This window comes from Alosa sapidissima, chromosome 7 (assembly GCF_018492685.1).
Source record: "Alosa sapidissima isolate fAloSap1 chromosome 7, fAloSap1.pri, whole genome shotgun sequence".
In the NCBI taxonomy this organism is placed as follows: Eukaryota; Metazoa; Chordata; class Actinopteri; order Clupeiformes; family Clupeidae; genus Alosa; species Alosa sapidissima.
Window position 1 is genome coordinate 9,387,351 of NC_055963.1, and position 17,500 is coordinate 9,404,850.

General features: G+C 44.7%; 1 protein-coding gene across 3 annotated transcripts in view; it reads right to left on the minus strand.

The window, feature by feature from the left end:
- The window catches only part of kcnab2b (potassium voltage-gated channel subfamily A regulatory beta subunit 2b), a 74,323-nt gene that overhangs the window by 38,883 nt on the left and 17,940 nt on the right, over positions 1–17,500 (minus strand). Inside the window, exons 4-5 of one of the 3 annotated variants that reach the window (XM_042097371.1) lie at positions 16,317–16,455; positions 13,664–13,705 (exon numbers count right to left, since the gene is read on the minus strand). In XM_042097371.1, coding sequence (XP_041953305.1) covers positions 13,664–13,705; positions 16,317–16,390 — 116 coding nt within the window. In that variant the 5' untranslated portion in view covers positions 16,391–16,455. Of the gene's footprint in view, positions 1–5,519; positions 6,337–13,663; positions 13,706–16,316; positions 16,456–17,500 lie in introns of those variants that run through there. The other 2 variants (XM_042097367.1, XM_042097368.1) reach the window with 2 other exon arrangements.

Here is a 17,500-nt window from a genome sequence, read left to right on the forward strand (position 1 = left end):
CAGAAGCGCATGGGCGAGGGAAGGGAAAAAAATGTGAGAGAGAGCAGGGCAACAGCCCTGAAATAGCCCATTTTCTAAGAGGGCAGGCGAGGTGGAGAAAACATCGCTAGTCAAGCTGCATGATGGCATTCCTCTCCTGTGCACACAGCAACCAGAGAGCTCCCCCTGGGGTAACTCCCCCTCTCTCTCTCTCCTTTTGCTCCTTCTAAATCTATCTTTCCCTCTTCCACTCAGTCACTTCCTCTGCCCATTCTTCACTCTCTCTTTCTTCCCATTTTTTCCCCCTCTCTTCCATTCATTTGTTCTGTTTCTCTTTCTCTCTCTCTGTTCCACTCATTCACTCTCTCTCCTTCTTTGGGCTCTCTCTCTCTCCCGCGTCTCTCTCTTTCTCTCTCTCTCTCGCTCTCCCCCTCTCTCTTTCTCTGAGTGCTTCTCCACTCCAATGGCCCCCAGCATCGGAGACCCAATAAAGCTCCACTCAATGGACCTGACATGGCCGCCAGCTCAAGGCACCTCAGTTAAATCTCCCGGCCCTTTTACTGAGCGGACCTGGAGGCTACGCACAGGAGCAGCGTTGCGTTGTAATTCCATATTGAGAGCTAACTAGAGTTTCATTGAGATCACATTGAATTTGCCATTCTCATGTTGTAAGGATAGTCACTCTAATCATGTCTCATAGTTAAATCTATTGCATAACGTTATTAGTACAACAAAAATAGGAATTCATACTAAACTTTAAAGAGTACACGGACGAGTAGCCTATTAGTCAACTAAAGGGGACTCTATCCACAAAAACATATAGAGTCTACATACGCTAGCTGGAATTGTTTTATTTTTTATTTTATTATTTTTTGGCCTTTTTATGCTTTTTTAATGATAGTGACAGTGGAGAGTGACAGGAAGCGAATGGGGGAGAGAGCAGGGGTGGGATCCGGAAAGGACCACGGGGCGGGAATCGAACCCAGGTGGCCGGCGTACGGTGCAGGTGCCCCAGCCAGCTGCTCCACAGCTGGGGCCAGAATTGTTTTATTTTAAAAAGATTCACAGTATACACTGAATTTAGGCTGCCCTTTATTCTTCAGTTTGCACTTTTCTGATTCATTAACATAAACATGAGCCTTCCCTCTTCGGAATGAGGGCAGCGAGCCTGGTGTAAGGGGCCAGGACCGTGTTTTAATAGGTGTAATGGTGAGAGTGGGCGTTGGTAGCGTGGTGTTCACTAATGTGTTTGTGTTGCTGTTACATAAGACCACAGACAAAAAGCCCAACTAAACACTGAGCACAGAATACATGGCCCGAAGGGAGATCCAGATCCAGCCTTAAATATGAAAGAGAAACAGAGATTAAAAAGAGAGAGAGAGAGAGAGAGAGAGAGAGAGAAAGAGAGAGATGAGGCTAACTGCAAAGCAAGTAGAGCAGAAAAGTGAAGTGCATCATCACTTCTGCCACTAAGATTCACAACAGAGGGAAGGAGAGACAGAGTGAGGGATGGAGAGAGAGAGGGAAAGAAAGAGAAAGAGAAAGAGGGAGGGAGGGAGGGAGGACGGGAGGAGAAATGCCACAGCAGGAGGGGAGGGAGACAGAGCTAAAGAGAGCATGGCGTACAGTAAACGTCAGATGCGCAAGAGACAGCCTGTAATTACAATATAATAACATTTTCACCAGGCCACAGAGCATGACGATGATGACGATGATGATGACGATGATGATGATGTATTGAAGTTAACGCACTGATTAATGACATTAATGACTTCAGAGTGTGGGAGGGCTAAGAGCTGGCAGTTGTAAATGTATTTAATTAGACAGGAAGTGACCTGCACAACCCTAACATGCTGAGGAGCATCAGCAGTGAAGCCTGCCCTGTCTGGAGGTCAGCACCAGCCTTCAGCATCTGGCAGCAGCGCAAGCCATGGGTAGCTACTGCAGGCTGGAACCCGAGGAGGGTAGAGGGGACATGCCAGTGTAAATGCTCTGTGATTTCAAACTGCAATGACAGTGATTCCATATGTAAGTACTCCAAATGAAGCAAGTATCCAAGACCCAAGCATGGACGTTGTAGCCAGTGTTGATTTTTGAGAGAGGTCTGTATAAGACACAAGCATGGACAGAGTCAGTGTGTTGATTTTGAGAGAGGTCTGTATAAGTACACCATTTAACAAGAGCACACAGCACCACACAGCGGTAAAGAGACTCATGATGAAGTTCAACGAAACAGCTTGGGATCTCATCTGATCATCTCTAATGACAATATTTCTCAACAATCATTATATGCAGGTCAGGGTGTGGGATAGATAGAGATAGACATTAAAATACCTAATCAACAGTGCATGATATGCAAAAAGTGCAAAACATAGAGCCTATGGAAAACTACAATGCTTCATACTGCAATATGACACTGCCATCTTGTGGACACAGTCTGAGGTTACAGGAAAGAGGAAGACGGCACTGGACTTTAGACCGGACATTTGGCCTGGATATGTTTTTCAAACTTGAGCACTTTGCAGTGATCAAGAATCTAAACTCTACACTAAAAAATATTAAAGTTCTATGTTTTCATTGGCCATGCCTCCCATAAAGTTTGCATATGCCCTTCTGGTTGATGAGGGAGTAAAACTAATTTCATCTTCAGTGCAGTACCCACTGATACCACCTCCACATCAACTAGAGAGACCCTAGAGGAACACAGTTCTCTGCCTGGACCAATGTGGTGCCAAGGCCAGCAGATGGTGCCAAGGCCAGCAGTAACAAATGACCTGAAAGAGAAAAAGACAACTGGATCCGCACCCAGATAGATATCCGCTCCAAAATGGAATGGGCCTCGGCTTATGCTATACCCCTGCAGCAAGTTTCATGAAAGTCTGTCTGTTTGAAAATGTATCCTCATTGGGCCATGCAAAACCCTGGATCTGCAATCACCATGGTACTAGGTACTCTAGTTGAGCACATGACCATTCGGACAGCCTTAAACAACATTTCAGATTGATCGAAGCATACACACACACACAGACACAGATACACACACAGACACAGATACACACACAAACACACACACACACACACACACACACACACACACTTAATGATCATCATAAACTCCTCAAAGGTGTGTGGATGGGGAATGCTCCAGATGACAAAGATGAACTGCTGACAGGTCTCAGTAGCTAATATAGACGTGACATCTACGAGCGCTTGGGTTGAAAATAGTCAACTGCAGACAGCTCCTCGTACTGCACACGGGGAAGCTTCGCATGCCGAACAGATTCTCAAGCTTCACTGTCACACCTCACCCACCGGCCTGGGCAGAAAAGCCTTAAATAAAGTTTGAAAGGCAATAGAGCAGGCGGGACAGCGGAAACTAAACTGTGCCCAGTGCTATGTTGAGCCCAGATAGTAGACCTACAAGGAATCATATACACTTCATCTCACTTTCTAGGCTTGGCAGACACGATAGTGTGACCCACTGCTCTCAGTGACATACGGAGGGGTGATCAAGTAGTCACGAGTAGCTATCAAATCGTGCGTGTAAGTGAACAGTGTGTTTCTGCATCGCTGCTACAGTGGGGCATTAAGAGCCAGTGGCGGCATTGTTACGTGCATTTGTAATAAACCTCTGATGACATCCGAGTCGCTGGCCAAACTAATTACCGCCTCATTAGAGACACCTGAGCGGGATCCACTACGGCTCAAAAACTTGACGTGGGCCATTTCGGTAGTGGTCATCCTCATGAGCCAGATTGCTTCTGTGTAACTTGAGACGGCGATGAGCGGTCACATATGACTGATACCTCGTGGGGAGGGGAGGAGGTGGGGGAGTCTGGGGGGGGGGGGGGGTGCTCGACGAGGAGCTGTGAATGCAAAACTGTCGTTTCTGACATATTATCTCCATGCCTTTGTCAAAACACCAACTGTCTCAGCACATCAGTGGAAGTGTTTACCACCACCACCGTCACCCTCAACATTCTGGAGTTATGTGTCCAAGCCTGTCTAAGGGAGAGACAGGGTGTTTGTGTGTGTGTGTGGGGGGGTCAAACCAATTTGGCTCCCACTGGAACAAATAGTTTGACCGGGATAAAATGTGCACACATGACACTGACCAGTGCCAGCTCGACTACTACTGCTGGCAGGGATGTAATGGTAAAATAAGAGGTGGGTAAACTAGGAATTCTGTGAGGTGGACTGCACCGTGCGGTATTGGATTTTTCAGAACATGTTTGTTGATGGTGGAGGTTATTGTCCAATTTTTATAACAATATCAGTGGTATTAAATGGTTCCTAGAGTGTACATATTGTGAATGTGGATAATACAGTGTGATTTTAGAATGTCAAAGTTGCAATTGGTGAATAAACTCTTTTGAGAGTTGGATAAACTCTAATAAGAGGTGGATAAACTCTATTTCTGAAATGCCAGAGGTGGATAAACTGCTTTTACTTGCGTTTAGCCTCCTCTACATCTCTGGCTGCTGGTTAGCCTTACAGCATGAGGGTCTACTGGCTCACTGTCACAGAGCGTGTGGGGGTGTATTAAAATGTCTGTCCGGATTGTTGATTGCTCCATGGTGGAACAAGTCACTCGACTGCAAAGCCCAGCCTCAGTGTGTGCATTCAGCCAGAGATGGGAGCAATGTCCCCGTTGATAGTTAATAAAAGACAATCCGATAATCCAGCGCATGGAGGCACTGTCCTGGGACTGCTCTGAAGTCAGAGCACTAATAAAGAGCTGTCTATATTCTCCCCTGCTGTCCGCTGTCCGGCCTGTCTGTGTGTATGTGTGTGTGTGTGTGTGTGTGTGTGTGTGTGTGTATGTGTCTGTCATAGGGAGAAAGCCACAGCGAGTGCCAGAGCAAATAAGCCCCTGTTTTTCTGAGTGCAAGAGGAAAGCATCTGCAAGCTTGCCAAACAGTGACCCCCAATATAACTGCAGAGGCAGCCAGAAGATTGTCACACCATATAACACACTTATACAGCTCCGAGGCCCCATCACTGTGGCAGCTGGATATAAAAATGATCTTCTGCTGATTGGATGGTGCACTCTGCTGTGTGTACCGTACAGGCAAAAATAAAATAAAGCCGCTGAAGATACAATTTCAATGGCAAGGCAGCTAAGCTAATAGAGAAGCAACCACTCAGAGAAGCAGAAAAGAAAATACTACCAGCCTATAGAGAAGTGACTAGTGTCTATCAGAGACGAGGAAGAGCAGCCAGAAACTGGGAGAGGCAACAATTCAAACACACATTCCACGGCTGTCATTCCCCTGATAGGCTAAATTCCCCTCGCTCAGTGAGGGCTCAGCCCACCTGTCGCGCATGACCACGTGGCAGATAACCCCCCCCCCCCCCCACTCTCTCCGCCACCACCATCCCTGACCAGGGAGAGAGGCCATCAGAGCCCAGCGTCTCCAACCTCTCTCCTCTCTCCTCTTCAGTAAGTCTCAGCACAGCTCACTCTCACCTGCGGTCATGTCCCTGATGCCAACCCCGCCCGCCCTGCCCCATGCCCTGCCCAGGCCTCGCCACCTTACCTGTAGCGCATGCCGGTCTGGCAGGAGACGCACTCCTGCAGCGAGACGCCGTTGGTCTTGAGGAAGTCCTCCAGGTTCTTGAGCTGGGCGGCGGCACGGACCTCCCGCAGCCTCTGCATCTCGCCGCCCGCGGCCTGCTCGCTCTGCTGCCGCAGCGGGTACAGGCCCTGGTCCGACAGGTAGCGGTCGATGTCGCTGCGCATGCTCTCGCTGAAGGAGAACGTCATGATGCGGCCGCTTCCGCCGCCGCTGCTGATGCTGCTGCTCCGCCGCACCGTGGCGGTGGCGCCCGGTGGGCCCGAGGGCTTCGGAATCTGGGGGGGGTCACAGGGGGCACTGAGTTGGCGGCTGAGGCGCCGGCTCGGCGCGTGGCCCCCCCGCACCTCGCTCACGCTGCTCTGGTGCGTGCCGAACATGCTTTCTTCCTTCCTCGCCCACCACCGGCCACACGTGCCACAGTGCCACCCGCCCCCCTGCCCGCTGCCTCCGGTGCTGCCGCCGCTGCTGCCCGTGGCACGGTGACCCAGTCCTGCAGTGTCCTACTATCCCCAAACGCCGGTGCCCAGTGCACGGTGCCCAGTCAATCAACTGCCCTGTGCCCTACACAGCCTGGTGAAACCCCACAACGAGCTATATGCTGCCCCAGTGTCTGAAGCACAGCCCTCAAGCCGCTCAATCCAAAGCTCAGTGCCCGCTACCTAAAAACCCAGTGCCCCACCAAACCAAAAGAGAGAGAGCACTCGGAGAGAGTGATTAAGAGGGAGGGAGAGAGACAGAGAGGGACAGAGAGGGACAGAGAGGGGTGGGTCTGGTACTGAGGACGAGCCCATAGCCCGCAGTCCATGAGTCCAGAGCCTCCTCTTTAAATAGCACCTGTTCTCTCAAGCCCCGGCAGTGGAACAAAAACACACACATGGCCATGCACCATGTAATAAGAGTCACCTCCCCACCCAACCCTGCCCACTCACTGTCACACACACACACACACACACACAAGCACGCGCACGCACGCACAGGCACACACACACGAACACGCACAAGCACACGCACACACACGCATACAGACACATACACACACACACACACACACACACACACACACACACATACGCACATGCACACGCACACGCACACACACACAAGCACACGCACACACGTACACACACACGCATACACACACGCATACATACACACACACACACACACAAGCACGCGCGCGCACGCACACGCACACGCACAAACACGCACAAGCACAAGCACAAGCACGCGCATACAGACACACACACACACACACACACACACACACACACACACACACACACACACACACACATACGCACACGCACACACACACACACACACACACACACACACACACACACACACACACACGCACACACACACACACACACGCACACACACACACATTCTTATGTATTCACAATAGCATGCTTTAACGGATAAGGGCCCTTTCCTAGAGATGTGCGCATGTCACTGCTGTGCACGTTAGGTGGGTGCCAAGCGGCCCATGCAGCGCGCTCTAACACGGGTGGCATCAACAAGGTGAGTCAGGCATGCACTCAGGGCATGCGCCAGGAATGTTCTGAGGGTAGAGCAATGGCAATGGAAGTATCCCAGAAAGCGGTTTCATCCACAGGATGATTCTGGCCCAGTTCTGGGCTGAATGTGGGCCGCATCCATCCCCAGTCCAGTGCCAGGTGGGCGGTTAAGGCAGCAAACTTAGGGGTGGGGATTCGGGGGGTTGAATGACAATTCTCTCGGGGACTGGCCAGCACCCAATTAGTTAACGCTGCCTGCGAACTTGTGATTGTCAAAAAATAGACTGGCAGGCCAGAAGAACTCAGGCCAGATAAATCAATTCGGAAAAAACAAGCTACACCCTGTCCTGATGTGTCAGATGCAGTGAGATGTAAAGATATATTCAAATGAGAAAATATCCTGGAACAATGTTTCTGTTTTTTAAAAAAATACATCACAATTACATCACTTTTAACTAATTACACACCTACTATACATTTAGACACCATTACAGGATAAAATTGTAAAACTGCCTGAACTTGTACAATGATCAATAAACAATACATGTATAAAACAAAAAAAAATGGCCGTGGTGCACATTAGGCAAAACAGCCTTGTTTAGTGCTACTTTAAATGGTTACACTTTACTTGACAGTATCAACATAAGAGTGACATGACACTGTCATGAACATGTGATAAACAAGTCATAAACGTTTATGACATAACGCTTCTGTCATTAAGTGTCATTCGTTTTTTGTCATAACAATTTAGGATTAGGATTAGGTTTAGGATTAGGGTTAGGTTTAGGGTTAGGGTTAGGGTTCATGTGTCATGTCAATCTTATGTCGATACTGTCAAGTAAAGTGTTACACTTTAAATAGTGTGGTGATTTGTGGGCTTCACCTTCACAATGGGAGGTGTTTTCCTCTAATCTCCGTCTTTCAAAAGCCAAACCACAGGTTTTGTCATGCCAGTCCAGTGGACACTGTATCTGCAGAGTCATTGGCCATGTAGCTCTTTTCTGAGTGACGGCTATGCAAACACTGTTATAAAAAGCCCTCTCCATGCACTCCTACAGGATATGTAGCATTGCTTTAGAGTGATGAGGGCTTTGGAAGAAGGCTTTTGTAAGGCGTATAGCTCAAAATGAGATAAATCATTGTACAGTAGTTGTTTCGTTTTCTAGCTTTTGTTTGTTCTTAGCTATTGTTTATTTATCCTTGATCTTGATATGATTGAATTTGATAAAGGTTTTGTTGTGTTTTCATATTTTAATATTTCATATATTTATATTTCTTATTTTTATATTTCATATCAAATACATTACATATGAGAATATAATTTGGTCAAAAGTTGGAATGTCGCTTCATATTTGCATCAACTTTCCATTTAAATATCATTAAAAGACTGATATGTATGTTTTAAAAAGCAAAGATTTCTGGCCCTTGCAGTTGTGGTTTACGTAACACCCCATGTCTTGCATGAGGTTTTCTGTGTCTGAATAATTTAAGTCACTATTACGGTAATATTTCAGGTTGAAGTCACAGCAAAAATGCACAAAAAAGTGAACCAAAGCATTTGCATTTTGATGAAATTCACAAATCAACTTTACTGTAATTTTGCATGACTTTATTATTATTATGGTGCTCTAAGACGACCCTAAACCTTTATGGTACTCCACAACAATCTTGACTCTAAAGCCATCTAAACATACATGACTTAATTGTCATTACTGTGTAAAGACCTAAAACTTCAGAAGGTACCATGATGACCTCACATACAACACCATCTAAATACATGACTCAACATTATCCTCAACTCTGAAACTTGTTTGTTGAATAACCAGGGGTGGTTTCCTAATAATGCTGTCTTTTTAAGCATTTTAAAGCTTTCAAAAGTATAGCTCCCCAAAGCTCCCCAAAGAGTTTCCCAAAGAAAAGAAAAAAACCTTTGAACTTCTACATTAAGAGGTTTAAGCATGCATGAGTATGATGTTGATGAAAACATCAACACAAAATAAAAGCAAGTCAAAGAGAGTTCCATTATCAGCATCTAGTTGGCCCCACAAGGCTTCCTTTTTAACATTCCATATGTTATCTTAATGCAGAGGAAGTAGATTGGGAACCAAATAGAACGTTCAAGCATTGTTTTTGTTTTTATTGTTGAAAGGGTCTATATGGATAGGTATAGCCTAAATGTTACTAATGTATTTGTATTCACAGGGGATTATTAATGGCTAATGGTCTTACATCACAATTAATGGACAATTAATGTGCAGACACTAACGATGAAATAAACATTTCAGTGCCTAACCATATTTTAGACACTGAAATGTTTATTTCATCGAAAAACTGTAAAGATACAGTATAGTTAACAGTGGTCCAGACCAATCTTATGAAACTATCCCTCAGAGAAGGCATAACTACATAACTTGCGAATGACACAGCATTAAGCAGGCATTTTAAACATCCTAAAAACATCCTAATAACAAGATTACTCCAATATGATTGGACCTCTGTGCTATGCACATTCATGCTTGTTTCAGACTTGAACAAATGAGTCCTTTTCGGTCACGTGCAACAAATTAATTTATTTACAATGTTTAAGGCAATACTTCTCAGCATCCCCTAAGGATTCATTTTGGTTCTTTGTACCAGGCATTTCTCTTTATTTGTTTGCACTTTTACACACCAGAAAGACAAGGTAAACGAGAGCAGTGCAGAAACAAACAAAAAAACAAATACCTGAAACAAAGAGAACCTGACACATCTGAGCGAGAACAGGAAACCAAGCACTTCACCTGAAGCAGTCTGAGCACGGCACCCAGCCACTCCTGTCGGGACCAGAGACATGCCTTCCCACTTACATCACTTCGCACGTCCTCAGACATATTTATATTTGGAATATATAAACATATCACACGTCTAAGCACAAGGAGCAGTAAATTACACCTGATGATATTTACTACACAGCGGTTTAAACATGAAAGACAGACGCACAGCTTCATTCAGTGCCAGCGAAACGCCACAGCCGTACACTCTCCTAAAATTAACACATCTTAAAATAGCACACTGAGAACCTCCTGCTGATGAATATTACAGGAGTGCAGACCAGAAGTACTCATCCACTCCTGCTAAAATAATGACAAAAGCACTACACTCGCAACAGTAGTCACACACATTTAGTGGCAATACATATGCAGTGCTGTAGGTCTCCAGGACTCCTGAACTAGTAAGAGAACCTACAGCTTGTCCAGAAGCTTCAGACATGCTCAGACAAAAACATGGCAGCAGAGGGAGAAATAAGACAGCAGTCTTCTCTCTCTCTGCTCGGCTCTCTGTTCTCATCTTATCCTTCACAGCAGCTTCTGTCTTCTACGCCCCGTGACAAGAAAGAACTCAAGGACATCATGAGGACAGGAAGGTAGTTCATTTTTAACAGCTGCTGCTTTTCTTTTTCTATTCATTTTTCCTCCTTCTCTCTCTCTCTCTCTCTTTCTTCTTTCATGTTTGAGTCTTCATTACTAAAATATAACCACCCGTCTGCTCGGCACTGGGGAGAAGTACTGAAGCAGAGTGGAGTGTGTGTGTGTGTGTGTGTGTGTGTGTGTGTGTGTGTGTGTCTGCTGCTTCTTCTGCTGGTGAGATCAGGTTTGGTGTGTTTCCCTGTGCTCCTCTCAGCACATCCCTGTGCCCTGACAACAAGCTCTGGATGCGGGTGACATGGCATCGCAACGCGGCATCGCAACGCGGCATCGCAACGTGGCATCGCAACACGGCATCCCCTTACGCCCATGCAGGCATCCAACAGGCCCCCTTGCTCTTTCACTTCCCTCCTAACAGTAGACACACACACACACACACACACACACACACACACACACACACTCACACACACTCACACATACCTTCACACAGCAGACAACAGTGCTCTCTCTCTGTGCTCGTACTTACCCGGTTTCCCGGAGCCCGATTCATGTGCACCACGCTGCTCATTTAAAATACTGGTGGCGGTCAGCAAAATAACAAGAACTTCGAGCGCCTTGTTATTTCATTTATTTATTTTTTTCCGTCCCGTCAACTGCCACCTCCACCCACGCGGGGAGTGTCTAAGCAGGCAGCGCCTGAAAGAATTAGTTGAGGACGATGGGAAAAGCACCACCCTCCGCTCAGCCTCCACCCCCTCAGTGGTGGATGGATGTCACAGGGAAGGAGAGGAAGCGCGCCTGCGGAGTGCGCCTATCACAGAGTGAGGGAGCGTTCCGCAAACCCCAGCAAATAATACAACCTGTAAATAATTCAGCGCAGCTTTCGCACTAAAAGCTTTTGATTGTTGTACCATAAGACAAAGTACTAAAAGCAGATTTTTGCTTGTTCGGTAGTTTGAGTGTGTGTGTGTGTGTGTGTGTGTGTGTGTGTGTGTGTGTGTGTGTGTGTGTGTGTGTGTGTGTTTGTGTCTGTGAGTGGAAAACTCCTCTATAGGTCTACAAGACCAGCAGAGGACCAGCACAGGGAGCAGTCAGAGGAAGGGGACGAGAAGGGACCGGTTTCCCGAGGGACTCACCGCGGGATGGGACGGGTTTAACTGTAACGCATTCCCACTCAGCACGCTACACTCAAACACAGCTCATGGAGCAGGGTAGAGGATGTCTTCCATATGCCATGACACACCGCTATGAAAAGATGCTTACCACACCTGATTGGAGATTCTAATCTGTCATTATAATCAACATCTGCCAAAGTGCCTGGCTTTTAAAGGGAACTGGAAGGGAATTATCTGAAGATAATGTGTGCCAATATTTGTGAATACTGGACAGTTTTTTACCTTTTTTACCAGTAAGATGGAAATTGACATCATAGGGTATGCTAAACTCAACTGTGTTTTAATTTTTTAAAGGTGGCATACAGTTCAAAGCCTCAAACTTTGACCTGTTGGTAGCGCTAGAGAACTCAAGTTGCAGACAAACATTAACCTAGTTGAAGATTACATTTGAAAAGTGAAGATTTTCATTACGTTTGTAATTCATTGCATGTGTGGGTGTTCTCTTCCCTTCAACGAGAGCAGAAAACCCTTTGACTGGGCTGCTACAGTAACATAGGCCACTGGTGCATTCCGAACAAAAAACTCTTTCCACTCAGTCGATATGCCAGAGTTCTTGAAGCGCATGGTTAAATAAAGGGAGTCAATCCTCTGTGCTGCAGTACAGTCAACATCTACATCAGTATATGGGCCCTCCATTAAACACAGAGCTACTTAAGGGCAATAATGCACCACTTGCATAAAGCTCACATTCCATTGCTTGTGTTTCAGTGAAGCTAATCGGTGCTGGCTTGCCTAAAAAAAAACACACACCCATATCTATTATTTAGGAAAGCCCATTTCCCACTGATCCCACATGCGCCCTACATATAAAACAGCAATATTCATTGGTCCGCTGCCCTGTGTATTTTTATGTTGTTGTTTTTTTCTCATACAACAGACTACCTGCCCGGTCTGAATCATTTTAACAGCACATGAAGAGGCCTTGCTGAAGAAACATGGACAAACGCAGCACACTTTACAGCCCTGTCACAAACGCGTCTTCATCAAATAATAAAGCTGTGCTCCTCACTCTGCGGCCGAACAACAAAGTAGGTATTAGACCCATTCGGCTGGCTGAGGAGAATGACATGTATTCAACAGAGGATAGTGTCGGCCTAAAAATAGCAGCAGGTTTAAAAATAGCAGATGGGACAAGACGAAGGCAGCGGAAAAAAACATCAGGAAAGGCAAATATGGCCCACCATGGGGGCTAGGGGTATCATGACTATCATCAAAGGGCAGAGATCTCCTTAGAAGAGATGAGCATAATCCCGCTTTGAACTGGCGCTGGCTGAGCTACTCCTGGGTGGTGATATGCTGGAGTCAGAATGGCGAAAGCACCTTCTTCTCTAACCTTGGATCTCAAGCAGGAACTCAAAGCTGGAGATTTTTCTACAAGCTTAAAGAAAATATCTGGGCCAGTAGACTCTCTTTCAGTATTTATGCAGTATTTAGCGTCTTCACAAGGACGTTGTCCTTTGAAATGTAATACTTGAATGAAATTGAGGGCATTAACACCCAGGCATGATACACACAAACACTTCAAAAAGAGACACATATTTGAGTGTGCAATATGCCAGTTGAGGCTGCAACAGACAGCCATGTTTTCTACGGTACAATGGTACAGGGCCACAGATGTGGAAAAGGGGAAAAGGAAGGTTGTTTCCCATACAATAGGCGTGCCAGACAGTAAAGCCGCATCTTTAAGGTCCAAGAAGGAAGACTGATGTCAAAATAGCATCTCTGACCACAGAGACCACCTGTGCAGAACACATGACTCACAATTGTAATTGAGATGTTTATCCTTCTGGGTAAGGTCAGTCGTACTGTGATTGCTTTTCAACCTTCGGCATGTGTGCTGATGGCATGCTCTGATTTACAATGTCAATATATACCTATATGTAAAAAATATCTTGAAATGTTTTCATATTGAAAGCCACTTTGACGCAAATCTCAAATAAAAATATAAGAAAGGATAACAATTATAAATTAAAAACAGATCACAATGAACTTCTCTTACATACCTGTAAAACTGCAGTTGTCTCTTTGGGCTGCCATAGCGAGCACTGTGGCCAGAGAAAGAAAGATAGTTGAGATAGTTGTTTACCAATATCTCTGAAATGAAAGTCTAGAGTGCTTCTGAATTGAAGATGAAAGTTTAGCTAGATCAATCACAGATGAGGTTTCTCATGGCTTGATTTCCTTTCCACAGTGCAATTAATTATAGTGCCACCTGGTGTTCACCATCAAAACAGAAGCAGAGCAGAACAATGGTTCTAGAAAAAAGAAAAAAAAAAGACCTCAGTGGAAACTTAAGCTGAGCCCAAGCACCCACTTCATGTTTTATGACTTACATTGCTGCCAGCATTAACAATTTACCCAGCTTGTGATACACACAAGGGGCCGCGAACAGTGCGATCTCTGACAAGCCTCATACTGATCATGGCTTGATATGCAGGGAGCGGGACTCCCTATGGGGTACACATGCTGGGAAAAAACATATAGAATTCCTCTCTGTGTGTCTGACTTCTTATGAATAACATGCATGGAGACATATGGAAACTATATGTACAAGACTACACCTTGCTTTTACTGTCATTTTTCGTGAAAGTGTTTCACTAGATGCGAACAAATCTATCTAAAATATTCATGAACTACTATGACATTTTTTTTTTTACAGTCATTAACATACTTTTGTCTGTAGTCACATTTACAAAACTCTAAATACAAATTAGCACAACATCCGTATGTTGTGGCCATACCAGTTACACAATTTATGTTGTTTTCACACAATATGCAGTCAATTAACACGTTTCTTTACATGAAAACTATACCAAAAATATGGATCTTTTTTGTCTAATTTACAAATGCTTACACACATGTCAGAAATTAAAACCTAATGTTTAAAACCTTAAATACAGTCTAAAACCTCTACTTCTGCAACAACAGCTCAAAGGTGATATTGAAACAGCTAATAGACATCTTCTTGCTACCATTTTCCACAACAGCTTTGGACAGTGTTCGTCAGAGGTGTTCTACTCACAATACAATAAACAATACACTTTATTGTGAATTTGTACCACCTCCCTTAACACCTAGGTAGTCTTCAGATGATAACAAAAAGGGGGAATGTCCCAGACGGGTCAAAACGTTGCTGGTTTTAATTACAAATTTGGGAGCTAAACTCTGGGGCGGACAGTCCCTCTTTTTTGTTTTACGCTTGTATATATGGCACCTGACCTAAAGACAGGTGATTTACGCTTGTGTACATTGTTGTGCACCTGACCTAAAGACAGGTGATTTACTCTGGTATACGTTGTTGTGCACCTGGCCTAAAGACAGGTGATTTACGCTCGTATACTGTACGTTGTTGTGCACCTGGCCTAAAGACAGGTGATTTACTCTGGTGTACGTTGTTGTGCACCTGGCATAAAGACAGGTGATTTACTCTCATGTACGTTGTTGTGTACTGTACCTGGCCTAAAGACAGGTGATTTACTCTGGTATACGTTGTTGTGCACCTGGTCTAAAGACAGGTGATTTACTCTTTTGTTTGTTGTTGTGCACCTGGCCTAAAGACAGGTGATTTACTCTGGTATACGTTGTTGTGCACCTGGTCTAAAGACAGGTGATTTACTCTCATGTACGTTGTTGTGTACTGTACCTGGCCTAAAGACAGGTGATTTACTCTGGTATACGTTGTTGTGCACCTGGTCTAAAGACAGGTGATTTACTCTTTTGTTCGTTGTTGTGCACCTGGCCTAAAGACAGGTGATTTACTCTGGTATACGTTGTTGTGCACCTGGCCTAAAGACAGGTGATTTGTGCACACAACCACTCCACCAGACTTCAGATGATCTAATATTGTGTGAACATATCAACATCACTGTAATATCAAAGGAGAAACGAATTAGCAGTTTACAGTAAAAGGAACCATTTCATACGTTTACAGTATGTGCAGGTACTAGTAGAACTGACACATGAAACGTAATGGGGTTTTTGTAATGCCATCAGGTGTTTTTCACATTTGGTGTGATATGATTGATTATACTGTATGTTCACCAAGTGTGCTGCTGTGCTACTGTAAGAAAATAAAGTTATTTTATAGGTAAAAATAACAATTATTATAGGTAAATTGTTTTTGAAACAAACAGTATAAATATTTGGTATATAGTATTCATGTTGAAGACCTTCAAGGATTTCATCATATAAAAGATTGTATGTGATTGGTCATGAGAATGCAGGAATGTGAAAGACTGAAGAAGACTTCACATTGTTAAAAATATGCATGCAAATAAAAGTCTTCATGGTGTGACTATGTAAATGTTTGTGTGTGTGTGTGTGTGTGTGTGTGTGTGTGTGTGTGTGTGTGTGTGTGTTTGTGTGCTTGCATGTGTGCATGTGCAATGTGCACCTTTGCGCCTGTGTGTGTGTGCATGCATACAGTATGTAAAAAACGTATGTGTGAATATGTATATGTGAATTTGTATCTGTGTGGGCATATACTTGAGTGTGTGTGTGTGTGTGTGTGTGTATGATGGTGTGAAAGTGTATATGCATACAGTATATACTGTATATGTATGAGTGACTGTGTGTGTGTGTGTGTGTGTGTGTGTGTGTGTGTGTGTGTGTGTGTGTGTGTGTGTGTGTGTGTGTGTGTGACAAGAGACCACTCACTTGTAGATCATGCCCGGGGATCCCGTCCGGAGCGAGAGGCGTGCGGGGGAGTCAGTGGTGGGCTCTGGATACATGGTGGGGGGAGGCGGGGAGGTGGGGGGGTGGAACGCCCGCTACTCAGTCTGTCGCTCACGCAGCCCTGACAGGACACAAGGACACACATGCCACCAAGAGGTCAGCAGAGGTCAGCAGAGGTCAGCAGGAGGAAAGGAGGAAGTCTGGGGAGGAGAACGCTATTGAGGCCGGCCTGACTCGAGAATAGAACGCTATTGAGGCCTGCCTGACTTGACTTCACACATTGAGCTAAGGAAAGGAAAGTGAATTTATCTGCTGAGGAATATGGCACAATGTAAAATAAAGAAAATGAAAGTGAACAACTAAGTACAAGGTGGTCAAGTAAAATTATAGCTGTCAGCAATTAGTGCAGTAGGGCCGATGTGTAAAGGGTGGAGGACTCACAATGGTAAAACTTTACTTTACAGTTTTGACATAAGAGTGACATGACGCATGCACCCTAACCCTATAATAACCTAATCCTAACCTTTACCCCTAATCCTAACCCTAACCCTAACTCTATCCTAGCACTAACTTGTTATGACAAAAACGAATGACACAGAAGTGTTATGTCATAAACATTTATGACTTGTTTATGACATGTTCATGACAGTGTCATGTCACTCTTTTGTCGACACTGTCAAGTAAAGTGTAACCCTCACAACTTACTGTGATCTGAATACAGTTTTTCTCGATTGATTCAACCTGCTTAAAGAAACTGGGATCCACTTGGACATTCAACTCTTGCAAATGTGTTCACACATTTCTCACACCCTTTTGCAAAACAGTTAACACAGATGTCATTGAAAGACCCCAAACTCTATTGGTTTCTTATCTCTGATAGACCTGTGTGAAACACCTTTGCATATTTCTTCAATTAGCAATCGTTCATTATCCATCAGAGATGCCATGTCTGTTCTGTGTTGCGGCACATTTAGAGATACAGTACACACATCAAGTACCATATTGCCTATATGGTGAAGAAAACAGTACAAAAGCCCAGGTGTTTAATGTAGGTTTATCTCAATGAAAAATGACAAGTTGTAGTTCAGTGAAATTTGTCTTGTCTAGGTGCTTACTGTATACATGCCAATGACAGTAACATCTTGGGAGGAATGAATACAATTACT